The 14999-nt window shown below is 41.0% G+C and overlaps 1 protein-coding gene across 3 annotated transcripts in view; it reads right to left on the bottom strand.

Moving 5' to 3' along the window:
• Window positions 1-14999, bottom strand: part of LOC126284212 (protein argonaute-2-like) — a 210182-nt gene that overhangs the window by 93481 nt on the left and 101702 nt on the right. For all 3 annotated transcript variants that reach the window (XM_049982981.1, XM_049982980.1, XM_049982979.1), the window contains exon 8: window positions 13974-14164. In XM_049982981.1, coding sequence (XP_049838938.1) covers window positions 13974-14164 — 191 coding nt within the window. The remainder of the gene's footprint in view (window positions 1-13973; window positions 14165-14999) is intronic.

Genomic DNA, 14999 nt, shown 5'->3' on the forward strand with positions numbered 1-14999 from the left:
TGGAACTTTCTGAAAAATATTTCATCCAGCCACCCTCTAAGCAGATGCACAGTCAATGAAATCTAGGCCCATGTGAGTTCACCTACTTTCCCTTATCATGGATTTTGAGCGAAATTTTAAATACTCTCTCAACCTGCAGCCACTGTTCTACTTTCAAATGTGAATGTTTTGACTTTCCCTCTCACAGAGACAAATGTGCAATGGCATCATGAGCAGATACTTGGCATCCAATCCCATGGCTCTTTCTGGTCTGCTGACAGATTTACAATGGCTACATTGGAGAAACCAACTGCAGAAGCTGACCCTTGCTACCTGGGCTGCTCAAGGTGACCCCAAAAAATTTACCATATTTGGCGCATGGTCACTTCAACCAATTATAGTTCTCCCACTGTATTTTGCACTTAATGCTACAGTGACAGTTCTTTCCAGAGGAAATGTGTTACTTTTAGCAAGTTACTCTGTCATTGCCACCTAACATGTGTGTAATAATTAGGGTATGGCATCTTATTGAAGTATTATCTAGCACATAACCATTCCAAGTACAAAAAATACTTTTGGGGAGAGAAGGGGGAAAAGTGTCATCACTGGAACACTTAGAACAAATAGAAATGCTGGAGAAATTGGAGAATGAAACTAAGAAAGGGGCATGGGCACATAAAGAATGGGGAAAAAGAAAACATTCTATGGTTGTGGGTCTATACACAAACAAAATTCACACAATGTGCAACCAAGATGGAGAGAGAAACTGTGATTATTGCCATGATAATCTTTATTTGCAATCATTTGTGACAGAATTTAATGAAATCAACATACTTAAAAAAATCTGCCCCCTTTCCTAGACTCTTCAGTCCTTTTCCCTTCCCCTTCAACCCTTCTGCCTGAAGGAGGAGCTTGCCAGTTACAACCGTCTTATGTAAGTGTTCCGCCGCCGCTTGGTGAGTAGATTTTTCTATATTTATCCAATTAAATAATTTTGTCAATATTTAAATACTCAGGAATTTTACTTCAGTGCCTGGCAGAAGGTTCTTCAAACCACCCTAGCATATTTCTCTACTGCTCCACACTAAGAGTGCGTGGAAAAATGAATACTATACTATTTCTGTATGAGCTCTGACTTCTCTTATTTTATTATGATAATCATTTCTACCTATATAGGTTGCTGACAAAATATTTTTACATTAGAGGAGAAAGCTGGGATTGAAATTTTGTGAAAAGTCTCACCACAGTGAAGAGTACCTTTGTTTTAATAACTGCCACCCAATTCATGTATGATGTGCACGACACACTCCATCCTACCTTGCGAGAAGAAAGGACGAGATGCCCTTTATTGGACTTTTTCTCCTACCAGTCCCATCTGTTACAGATCCCATATCACACAGCAATACTCTAGCAAGGAATGAACAAAGCTAGCATATGCAGTTTCTTTAGCAGACCTGTTGCATTTTCTAAATGTTCTGCCAGTAACACGCAGTCTTTGGTTTGATTTTAGGCAGCTTTCAGGTTCTTTCACTACATACCTGTGGCAATTTACAAGTGCAACACTGATTTCAAGAAGTGCATGACAACTTTACTTTATTGAATTTCACACATTTATTCCTAGTGGTTTACGTTCTAAACAATCATCCAGGGAAATATATACATGACTTTTATATGTTATACAATATGCCCTAATACAATACTACGGCTAAAATTAGAACACATACCAAACATTCACAGTTGGTCTCAACTGAGATGGATAATACTGATTGTTGCTATATCTACCCTCTTCCTGAGTTCTATCTGCAGCCTTTGAGACTGAAGCTCTGCAACTTTTGAGACTGAACCTAATCCTGTACTTTTCTGATACCCTAAAACCTAAAAACTATCCAGTCCATTACACAGCCCCCATTATCCACGTACCCCCTCTTGTGTGTACTGCACACTTGACCTATTAAGTGGAACCCAAAAACTAACCACCCTAACGTGGAAGTTGAGAAATCTGCAGCCTATACGGTCACAGAACTGTCTACGCCTCCGATTCAGACCTTCCACCTGGTTCTTTACTGAAGATCCACAGTTGGTCTCCTGTTTGGTTTCAAAGTTCTATGTCGAGCTATGAAAAAATTATTTTTTATTTGAGGCTTACTTGCAATTTCAGTATATAGGAGTGCTTTCCAGCTGTTCCTCCGTTTCAACTGCACAAATCATTGCTGTGTCATCAGTCCTGTTGACAATGCTACAGATGATGTGCTCTGTGTTCATTGTGCACGCAATACTGGCAGTTTTTACCACTTCAGCTAGCTTCCTATAACTAGAGAGAATATTGTGATTCTAAGATATATAAATTGTTAATACAGACATAAGCCACCACCTACAATTGGCTGGATCCTGCGCTCTTCATGGTATCTGGAAGCACTGGTTCCACATCCGGAATGAATCCTCCAGTGTACACATATAGTGCACACTGAATTTCTTTCCCTCCTTAGCAGCCATATCACTGAAGCGCCATATCACCTGCCTGAGATTGGAGCTCTCAACCATCAGTATTCTCACGCTCTGTGAATGTCCAAATTTGGCAAGCCGTGAGTCGTCTTCTGGAAGGAGAGTGCCTTCATCTGCCCCAGGATCTTTGTCAGCCACAGATAGTGCCTAGAACCTGTTCATCGTATGAACTGCGGAGGTTTTCTGATTTGCCAACCATAAAGTCTTTCGCTGTCTGCCACAGCTTGAAACAATTTACCAATCAACCACGAGTGAGGGGTCATCCTCAATGAGGGCTGTAACTTGTGCAGTCACAGTAGTGAGCCAATAACAGTGCTGATATGTGTGAGATTTGCTGTTTGTTTGGCAAAATTGGCTGACATCAATAAAAGGGTTTGGGATGAGATCGCGAACATACATAAATACATTCATACATACATACATACATACATACATAGTGTATGCTTTTACACACACACACACACACACACACACACACACACACACACACAGACAGATATTGATGAACTGATGATAGAGAGAAAAATTCAATAAAAGACAGAGAGATGCGGTGAAAGAAAAATTCTCATGGTGGGTGACAATGTGTAAACGGTAATGGAAGACACAAACCACTAACAATAAATGACTAATACTGCACTTTGATGCTGAAAAACTGAGGAGAAAGTGCAGATCGATCAGAGAACATCATTACCCTGCTATAATTCTGTAGGAAGGTTTTGGCTCTCCGAGATACTCGATGAATCTCTCAAGAGCCACACTGACTGACCATGTATCTGTTTTTAAATTTTGACTGTATGAGCTGTCAGTTTGTGAGGATATCAATTACTTCGCAAATGACACCATGTATGATGTATCAAGTGTTCCTCACAGCAATTATGTTCATAGTTATTCAGGGTAATTAACCGAAGGATAATCTTATGTTACCAAAGCTACTGCTACTAGTTTCTTTGGACGATATTTCTGAAGTCCCCAGTGTCTGAGTAGTGACTGCAAGCAAATGAGGTAGCAGTGACTGAAAGGAGCAAGCATCTTGCAGCCAAATGTTTTTGGGCCATAACCAGATAGCCTCTAAATATGGATTCCACAATCAAAGAATATAATTTAATGATATGTATACACTCCATACCAAATTAATACTGAAGAATAGTCTATGATAGGTCAGTTATGTAGGTGACCATACTGAAGCAACAGAAGCTGGCACAAGGTTTGTTAGCAAACATTAATTGTCTGAAGACTTTATAATCATAATGCAATTGGAAGTAACCTGTAGGCCAAAGGACTCTATATTATTTCCCGTGAAGCGAAGTTTGCTATGAGAGCTATACCTGGCACCAATTTACCTGAAGTTAGAAGCCTACTGGCCTTAGTCAGGTACAGGTCAGAGAGAGAGACACATGTCTTTAGCATATACAGTATACAAGGGCTATGCTGAAAGTTTTTAGCAGCCCGTAAACTGTAAGGCGGAGGACAATGGGGTTGTTTTCATTCGAAAGAGTGATGTTTTTCGAGCTTGGGATGTGTGCGCGCAGCCCATGGCTAGCGGTGATCCCCCCACAGCGTGGTAAGAAAGCACAGGCTGTGCTGAGTCAGAGACAGTGCAGGATGGAGCTGTCGCGCCGCGACTTTTGCGCCAAGATTTTTAACGATTATAAAAAGGGTTTAAGTGCCGAAGAATGCCATTCTTCTTTGCTGCGTGTTTTTGGCAAAGCTTCCCCTTCTAGGGTCACAGTTGGAAATTGGTTTCGCAAGTTTTCGAGGGGTCGGCAGTCAATTGAAGATGAACCTCGTCCCGGTTGGCCAGCAACAGCTGTGACTCCTGAAAACATTGATGCTGTGAGGAAAATGATCAAAGAAGATCCCCATCTTACATTTTGCGACATTGAAGGGACCCTAAATATTGGATCAACAGCAGCACAGACCATCGTTCATAGTCACTTAGGCCTTACTAAGAGATGTGCCCTTTGGGTGCCACATTCCCTTACAGAAGGCCAAAAGGAGACTAGAGTGGACTGGTGTCGTTTCATGCTCGAAAAAGTCAATGGACGGAAGTCGCAAGACACTTACTATATCGTCACAGGTGATGAAACGTGGGTCTACCATTATGACCCTGAAACGAAGAGACGGTCTTCTGTGAGGTGCTTTCCAGGGGAGGAACCACCCACAAAAGTTCAACGAAGTCGGAGATAAGAAGTGCAATACTATCGAAGGAAATTGACGGAGATTCAAATTGTGAAATGATTTGGGTGAAGGTCACGGTTAAAGCAGGCTCAGACATTGTAATTGGATGTCTCTATAGGCCCCCAGGCTCAGCAGCTGTTGTGGCTCAGCACCTGAAGAATAATTTGGAAAATATTTCGAGTAGATTTCCCCACCATGTTATAGTTCTGGGTGGAGATTTTAATTTGCCGGATGTAGACTGGGAGACTCAAACGTTCATAATGGGTGGCAGGGACAAAGAATCCAGTGAAATATTTTTAAGTGCTTTATCTGAAAACTACCTTGAGCAGTTAAACAGAGAACCGACTCGTGGCGAAAACATATTAGACCTTCTGGTGACAAACAGACCCGAACTATTTGAATCAGTTAATGCAGAACATGGAATCAGCGATCATAAAGCGGTTACTGCATCGATGATTTCAGCCATAAATAGAAATATTAAAAAAGGTAGGAAGATTTTTCTGTTTAGCAAAAGTGACAAAAAGCAGATTTCAGAGTACTTGATGGCTCAACACAAAAGTTTTGTCTCAAGTACAGATAGTGTTGAGGATCAGTGGACAAAGTTCAAAACCATCGTACAATATGCGTTAGATGAGTATGTGCCAAGCAAGATCGTAAGAGATGGAAAAGAGCCACCGTGGTACAACAACCGAATTAGGAAACTGCTGCGGAAGCAAAGGGAACTTCACAGCAAACTTCAACATAGCCAAAGCCTTGCAGACAAACAAAAATTACGCGAAGCGAAATGTAGTGTGAGGAGGGCTATGCGAGAGGCTTTCAATGAATTTGAAAGTAAAGTTCTATGTACTGACTTGGCAGAAAATCCTAAGAAATTTTGGTCCTATGTCAAAGCGGTAGGTGGATCAAAACAAAATGTCCAGACACTCTGTGACCAAAATGCTACTGAAACAGAGGATGACAGACTAAAGGCCGAAATACTAAATGTCTTCTTCCAAAGCTGTTTCACAGAGGAAGACTGCACTGTGCTTCCTTCCCTAGATTGTCGCACAGTTGACAAAATGGTAGATATCTAAATAGACGACAGAGGGATAGAGAAACAATTAAAATCGCTCAAAAGAGGAAAGGCCGCTGGTCCTGATGGGATACCAGTTCGATTTTACACAGAGAACGCGAAGGAACTTGCTCCCCTTCTTGCAGCAGTGTACCGTAGGTCTCTAGAAGAGCGAAGCATTCCAAAGGACTGGAAAAGGGCACAGGTCATCCCCGTTTTCAAGAAGGGACGTCGAACAGATGTGCAGAACTATAGACCTATATCTCTAACGTCGATCAGTTGTAGAATTTTGGAACACGTATTATGTTCGAGTATAATGTCTTTTCTGGAGACTAGAAATCTACTCTGTAGGAATCAGCATGGGTTTCGAAAAAGACGATCGTGTGAAACCCAGCTCGCGTTATTGTCCATGAGACTCAAGAGGGCCTCAGACACGGGTTCACAGGTAGATGCCGTGTTTCTTGACTTCCGCAAGGCGTTTGACACAGTTCCCCACAGTCGTTTAATGAACAAAGCAAGAGCATACGGACTATCAGATCAATTGTGTGATTGGATTGAGGAGTTCCTAGATAACAGAACACAGCATGTTATTCTCAATGGAGAGAAGTCTTCCGAAGTAAGAGTGATTTCAGGTGTGCCGCAGGGGAGTGTCATAGGACCGTTGCTATTCACAGTATACATAAATGACCTGGTGGATGACATCGGAAGTTCACTGAGGCTTTTTGCAGATGATGCTGTGGTGTATCGAGAGGTTGCAACAATGGAAAATTGTACTGAAATGCAGGAGGATCTGCAGCGAATTGACGCATGGTGCACGGAATGGCAATTGAATCTTAATGTAGACAAGTGTAATGTGCTGCGAATACATAGAAAGATAGATCCCTTATCATTTAGCTACAAAATAGCAGATCAGCAACTGGAAGCAGTTAATTCCATAAATTATCTGGGAGTACGCATTAGGAGTGATTTAAAATGGAATGATCATATAAAGTTGATCGTCGGTAAAGCAGATGGCAGACTGAGATTCATTGGAAGAATCCTAAGGAAATGCAATCCGAAAACAAAGGAAGTAGGTTACAGTACGCTTGTTCGCCCGCTGCTTGAATACTGCTCAGCAGTGTGGGATCCGCACCAGATAGGGTTGATAGAAGAGATAGAGAATATCCAACGGAGAGCAGCGCGCTTCGTTACAGGATCATTTAGTAATCGCTAAAGCGTTACGGAGATGATAGATAAACTCCAGTGGAAGACTCTGCAGGAGAGACGCTCAGTAGCTCGGTACGGGCTTTTGTTAAAGCTCCAAGAACATACCCTCACCGAAGAGTCAAGCAGTATATTGCTCCCTGCTACGTATATCTCGCGAAGAGACCATGAGGATAAAATCAGAGAGATTAGAGCCCACACAGAAGCATACCGACAATCCTTCTTTCCACGTACAATACGAGACTGGAATAGAAGGGAGAACCGATAGAGGTACTCAGGGTACCCTCCACCACACACCGTCAGGTGGCTTGCGGACTATGGATGTAGATGTAGATGTAGAGTATAGCACTTAGCAGCCCCATCAGTCAAACAAATCAGAAACAACTTGTACTGTACGTGCAAAATGATGGTCAGGTCCTGCAGAACGTGTCATCAATTCTGTCTCTAAGCTGGTCGTAGGTTTTGTTCCAAAAATGAACTGCATAGAGACAGAAATGATGACACTTTCTGCAGGACCTGACCATCATTTTGCAGGACAATACTCGGGCACATACAGTGCAAGCTGTTACTGATTTGTTTGACTGATGGGGCTGCTAAATGCTCTACCACCTACTGCTCTCCTCTGGCTTGAGCCCTAATGAGTTCAACTCTATTTCTACACTGAAGGAAACACTTCATGGCATTCGCTTCAATTCGCCGGGCAATAGACCGCACCGCTCAAACTGTGAACGCAACTGGCACTGCTAAGAGTATCCTTCAAAGAATGGCAGCACTTTTTGTATTATCACGAAATACTGGAGAGAGTGTCAGAGAAATGATACAGGATTTGGGATGGACATCATTAAAAGAAAGGTGTTTTCTTTGCAATGGGATCTTCTCACGAAATTCCAAACACCAACTTTCTCCTCTGAATGCGAAAATATTTTGTTGACACCGACCACGATAAAATAAGGGAAGTCAGAGTTCATACGGAAAGATATAGGTGTTCGTTCTTTCCACACGCTACACAAGATTGGAATAATAGAGAAATGTGAAGGTGGTTCGATGAACCCTCTGCCAGGCACTTAAATGTGATTTGCAGATTACCTCAGTTCTTTACTAGTACCCTTTACAAGTTATCTCAAATGGACGTCTTTACCCTGTTGCCGTCTTAACTGCTTGTTTCCCATCATAGAAGACATTCCGCCATAATAATATTTACAACCCCCTCTCCCCAAAGAACGGTGGACCTTGTCGATGTTGGGGAGATTTGTGTGCCTCACATATACAGATAGCCGTACCGTAATGCAACCACGACGGAGTTACCTGTTTAGAGGCCAGAGAAACATGTGGTTCCTGAAGAGGGGGCAGCATTCTTTTCAATATTTGCGTGGGCAACAGTCTTAATGTTTGACTGATTTGCCCTTTTAACATCAACCAAAACAGCCTTGCTGAGCAGGTACTGTGAACAGCAGAAAACTAGGGGAAACAACAGACATAATTTCTGCTGATGGAATGCACTTCTAATCCATGGTTAAACGACTACGGCAACTTCTTGGGTAAAATGATCCGGAGATGAAATAATAGCCCATTAGGATCTCCTGGTGTGGACTACTCGAGAGGCTGTCATCATCAGGGGAAAGAAAACCAGCATTATACGGATTGGGGGCATGGAATATCGGATCCCCTAATCAGACAGGTAAAATTTTAAAAGGGAAATGGATAGGTTTAAGTTAGATACAGTGAGAGTTAGTGAAATTCAGTGCCAGGAGGAACAAGACTTCTGGTCAGGTGAATACAGGGTCATATATACACTATGTGATCAAAAGTATCTGGACACCACAGAAATATAAGTTTTTCATATTAGTGCGCTGTGCTGCCAGCCGTTGCCAGGTATTTCATATCAGCAACCTTAGTAGTCATTAGACATCATGAGAGAGCAGAGTGGGCCCTCTGCGGGAACTCACAAACTTCGAATGTGGTCAGGTGACTGGGTGTCACTTGGGTCATATGTCTGTACGAGAGATTTCCACACTCCTAAACATCCCTAGGTCCACTGTTTACAATGTGATAGTGAAGTGGAAACGTGAAGGAACATGTACAGCACAAATGTGTACAGACTGACCTCTCTACTGACTGACAGAGACCGCCGACTGTTGAAGAGGGTCGTAAAGTTTAATAGGCAGACTTCTATCCAGACCATCACACACAAATTCCAAGCTGCATCAGGATCCACTGCAAGTACTATGACAGGCGGATGGTGAAAAAACTTTGATTTCAATGTCGAGCGATTGCTCTAAAACCATGCATCATGCCGGTAAATCCCAAAAAAAAAAAAACGCCTCGCTTGGTATGAGGAACAGTAACATTCGACAACTGAACAGTGGAAAAACATTGTGTGGCGTGACGAATCATGGTACATAATGTGGCGATCCGATGGTAGGGTGTGGGTATAGCGAATGCCCGGTGAACGTCATCTGCCAGTGTGTGCAGTGTCAACAGTAAAATTTGGAGGCAGTGGTGTTATGGTGTGGTCTTGTTTTTCATATTGCGCAACACCCTGATATCTGCACTACACAGAAAAAAGATGGTTAATTGTTTAGCCAGTGTTGTCACACATTTAGGTAATACTCATTTTTAAACATTAATTTATGAGACAAACGTGTGGTTCCTGAAGAGGGGCAGCAGCCTTTTGAGTAGTTGCAGGGGCAACAGTCTGGATGATTGACTGATCTGGTCCTTTAACACTAACCAAAATGGCATTGCGCTGCTGGTACTGCGAATGGCTGAAAGCAAGGGAAAACTACAGCCGTAATTTTTACCAAGGGGATGCAGATTTACTGAATGGTTAAATGATGATGGCGCCCTCTTGGGTAAAATATTCCGGAGGTAAACTAGGCCCCCATTCAGATCTCCAGGTGGGGACTACTCAAGAGGACATCGTTATCAGGAGAAAGAAATCTGGCATTCTACGGATCGGAGCATGGAATGTCAGATCACTTAATCGGGCAGGTAGGTTAGAAAATTTAAAAAGGTAAATGGATAGGTTAAAGTTAGATGTAGTGGGAATTAGTGAAGTCTGGTGGCGGGAGGAACAAGACTTCTTGTTAGGTGAATACAGAGTTATAAATACAAAATCAAATAGGGGTAATGCAAGAGGAGGTTTAATAATGAATAGGAAAATAGGAGTGCATAGTGAACGCATTATTGTGGCCAAGATAGACATGAAGCCCATGCCTACTACAGTAGTACAAGTTTATATGCCAACTAGCTCTGCTGATGATGAAGAAATTGATGAAATGTATGATGAGATAAAAGAAATTATTCAGGTAGTGAAGGGAGATGAAAATTTAATAGTCATGGGTGACTGGAATTCAAGAGTAGGAAAAGGGAGAGAAGGAAACATAGTAGGTGAATATGGATTGGGGGTAAGAAATGAAAGAGGAAGCCATCTGGTAGAATTTTGCACAGAGCATAAATTAATCATAGCTAACACCGGGTTCAAGAATCATAGAAGAAGGTTGTATGCACGGAAGAATCCTGGAGATACTAGAAGGCATCAGATAGATTATATAATGATGAGACAGATTTAGGAACCAGATTTTAAGTTGTACCACATTTACAGGGGCAGATGTAGACTCTGACTACAATCTATTGGTTATGAACTGTAGATTGAAACTGAAGAAACTGCAAAAAGGTGGGAATTTAAGGAGATGGGACCTGGATAAACTGAAAGAACCAGAGGTTGTACAGAGTTTCAGGGAGAGCATATAGAAACAATTGACAGGAATGGGGGAAAGACATAAAGTAGAAGAAGAATGGGTAGCTCTGAGGGATGAAGTAGTGAAGGCAGCAGAGGATCAAGTAGGTAAAAGAACGAAGGCTAGTAGAAATCCTTGGGTAACAGAAGAAATATTGAATTTAATTGATGAAAGGAGAAAATATAAGAATGCAGTAAATGAAGCAGACAAAAAGGAATACAAACGCCTCAAAAATGAGATCGACAGGAAGTGAAAAATGGCTAAGCAGGGATGGCTAGAGGACAAATGTAAGGACGTAGAGGATTATCTCACTAGGGGTAAGATAGATACTGCCTACAGGAAAATTAAAGGGACCTTTGGAGATAAGAGAACCACTTGTATGAACATCAAGAGCTCAGATGGAAACCCAGTTCTAAGCAAAGAAGGGAAAGCAGAAAGGTGGAAGGAGTATATGATGGTCTACACAGGAGCGATGTTCTTGAGGACAATATTATGGAAATGGAAGAGAATGTAGATGAAGATGAAATGGGTGATACGATACTGCGTGAAGAGTTTGAGAGCACTGAAAGATCTGAGTCAAACAAGGCCCCGGGAGTAGACAACATTCCATTAGAACTGCTGACGGCCTTGGGAGAGGTAGTCCTGACAAAACTCCACCATCTGGTGATCAAGATGTATGAGACAGGCGAAATACCCTCAGACTTCGAGACGAATATAATAATTCCAATCATAAAGAATTACCAAACTATCAGTTTAATAAGTCACAGCTGCAAAATACTAATGCAAATTCTTTACAGACGAATGGAAAAACTGGTTGAAGTCGACCTCGGGGAAGATCAGTTTGGATTCCGTAGAAATATTGGAACACGTGAGGCAATATTGACCTTAAGACTTATCTTAGAAGAAAGATTAAGGAAAGGCAAACCTACATTTCTAGCATTTGTAGACTTAGAGAAAGCTTTTGACAATGTTGACTGGAATACTCTCTTTCAAATTCTAAAGGTGGCAGGGATAAAATACTGGGAGCGAAAGGCTGTTTACAATTTTTACAGAAACCAGATGGCAGTTATAAGAGTCGAGGGACATGAAAGGGAAGCAGTGGTTGGGAAAGGAGTGAGACAGGGTTGTAGCCTCTCCCCAGTGTTATTCAATCTGTATATTGCGCAAGCAGTAAAGGAAACAAAAGAAAAATTCGGAGTAGTTGTTAAAATCCATGGAGAAGAAATAAAAACTTTGAGGTTCGCCAATGACATTGTAATTCTGTCAGAGACAGCAAAGGACTTTGAAGAGCAGTTGAATGGAATGGATAGTGTCTTTAAAGGCAGATATAAGATGAACATCAACATAAGCAAAATGAGGATAATGGAATGTAGTCGAATTAAGTCGGGTGATGCTGAGGGAATTAGATTAGGAAATGAGACACTTAAAGTAGTAAAGGAGTTTTGCTATTTGGGGAGCAAAATAACTGATGATGGCCGAAGTAGAGAGGATATAAAATGTAGGCTGGCAATGGCAAGGAAAGTGTTTCTGAAGAAGAGAAATTTGTTAACATCGAGTACAGATTGAAGTGTCAAGAAGTCGCTTCTGAAAATATTTGTGTGGAGTGGAGTCTTGTATGGAAGTGAAAGATGGACGATAAATAGTTTAGACAAGAAGAGAATAGAAGGTTTCGAAATGTGGTGCTACAGAAGAATGCTGAAGATTAGATGGGTAGATCATGTAACTAATGAGGAGGCACTAAACAGAACTGGGGAGAAGAGGAGTTTGTGGCACAACTTGACAAGGTGAAGGGATCGATTGGTAAGACATGTTCCGAGGCATTGAGGGATCACAAATTTAGCATTGGAGGGCAGCGTGGAGGGTAAAAATCGTAAAGGGAGACCAAGAGATGAATACACTAAACAGATGCAGAATGACGTAGGCTGCAGTAGGTACAGGGAGATGAAGCTTGCACAGGATAGAGTAGCATGGAGAGTTGCATCAAACATGTCTCAAGACTGAAAACAGCAACAATTTACGAGGTGAGTAACATAAAACTTCAGATGTACTATATTAAATGTACTCTATCTACATACTCTTCATCTACGGAAAATTCAAACCTGAAGTCTCTTGCATTTAGACAAACTTATTTCCATCAATGCTCCCCACTGATTTTCTTAATTTTCTCATGTGCTGTAACCTACTCCTGGCACAGAATTAATTTAATTTTGTCATCTGTAGAACTATTTTCTCCTAGGTCACTGACAAATTTACAACCAAAGCTCACCTCGTAGTCTGAACAGTGCGGTCCTGAAGGCCGAGAGAGCTGAAATAGTGAAGCACTGGAAAAATTGACAGACAAGAACAACCACCACCACCACCACCACCACCACCACCACCACCACCACCACATTGTGTAGCAGAAATTCATAAAATTTAAGTTTTAGGAGTGTTACACAATCCTATTATTTAACATCATTTTCTTGTACTACACTAATAAAATGTACACCATCTACTACTTTCCACAGCCCAGACATCACACTCCACGAGACAACCCAGTAACCAGTAACAGTACAGCAATATTGCTCTGAAGATGTAGTAATAGGCTCTACTGAACAGTCACTTTAATTACCATAACTGTCAACATTTCTGGAATTAGTTCACTTGAGACAAAATACGAGTGCTTTATCGTGAACTTCAATCAGCTTTAAGCACCTTTACATGAGTACAGGCATTTTGCAATACAGTATCAAACAAACAAAAGGCACGGTGTTTAAATTAACGATGCCAATCAAAGAAACATTTGCAGTCATGTACATTACCCTACTTCACAAATATGCACACTGAATTCAACATTTCAGAGCTGCTTTTCTATTACTAAAACAGTCATGTACATTACCCTACTTCACAAATATGCACACTGAATTCAACATTTCAGAGCTGCTTTTCTATTACTAACAGCAATCGGTATCAGCAACATGCACCATGTGCAATAGCACATGGAAGTGCAGTGAGCCACACAGCACCACACTTGGTATCACTGTGGTCTAAATGGTGTCAGTGAAATGTTTAGGTATCTAAACAGGACCTGTGTGAGGTGGCACCACATTTTTTATATAAATGGCAGTACGCCCTAAAATGAAGTAAATATTTTCACCTGTATTTTCACCTGAAAACTTCATTTTGTTACTGTTGTTATAAACAATTTTTTAACTGCATTCATAATAATATTGGTTTTTTTGTTTATAGAAAATGCAAATGTTGGACAGTTAATGTGGCCATGTAATTCACACAGAAATATTTTCATCTGTAATTATGCAATAATAACAATAATACTTTACCGCTGTGCCGGTGCATTCCGTATCACAATATCCAGCATCTGAATAGCTTTTTGTGGCAACTCTAGGTTATATCCCTCTTCCATGTAACGTTCCAGGCAAGTCAAATCAATTTCATTGACTAACTTCACTTTGACTGTGAAGTCTTTTTTTGCGTCTCTTTCTACGTCTGTGACTGTTACCTGCCTAACAAACTAGAGAAAAAGAGGAGAGCATTAAGAATTTATAGTAGGACACAAAGACAGCAACCACCATCAAATAACAGTAAATTGAAATATACATGCACAATGGATTTACATGTCAATGTTTAAATTCAACAAGCAGATAACAGCACTATCACTTTGTGCAAGTCTTTCAGAGCTCCATCAAAAGCATGGAGTAGGCAGCTCTCTACAATATGTCTCCTTTTCTGCTCCTCCACACAACAGTTACATGCAGCACTTTTAAAATAATTCTACCTCAAGGTGTGGCCGTATTTTTGTTATGTTCATACATAGTCAAGTCTCTACCATTTGTGACTATAAACCTTAAAACTTTTGTTATTGGGTTTTAAATTAGGTGAGAATTCTCAGGTGTTTGTTCATTTCATTGTTTTTTCCTTTACACAGCGACACTAAAAAATCATTGAACTCCAAGATCAACCCAGGGTGATTTGTGTCTTCAGATCCACACCTGGTTTATTCAGAGGAATGCTCCTGAGAACTGAATTGTCAAGGGACTCTGCCTTCGTAAGAATTAGCAGCAGGTCTGCTTTTTCTCTTGAAACGCAGAAGGAATACTGGACAGAACAGGCAGCCATTGAAAGGCAGTTGATTTTACTGTGCCACGAAAGGGGCTTGTGGCCTCATTCAGACAAATGAGGATCATTCAATAACTAAATAAATAGTTGTACAGCAAATGTAATTTATTTAATAAGTTAACATTTTTGTCTATTTTCTATGTAATTGCCAGCAACACCTATGCACTTGGCCCATTTTCTTACAAGTCTCCTCACAATCTCAGTAAAGATTTCTTTATATCCATTTTGAA

Source organism: Schistocerca gregaria, chromosome 8, assembly GCF_023897955.1.
Source record: "Schistocerca gregaria isolate iqSchGreg1 chromosome 8, iqSchGreg1.2, whole genome shotgun sequence".
Taxonomy (NCBI): Eukaryota; Metazoa; Arthropoda; class Insecta; order Orthoptera; family Acrididae; genus Schistocerca; species Schistocerca gregaria.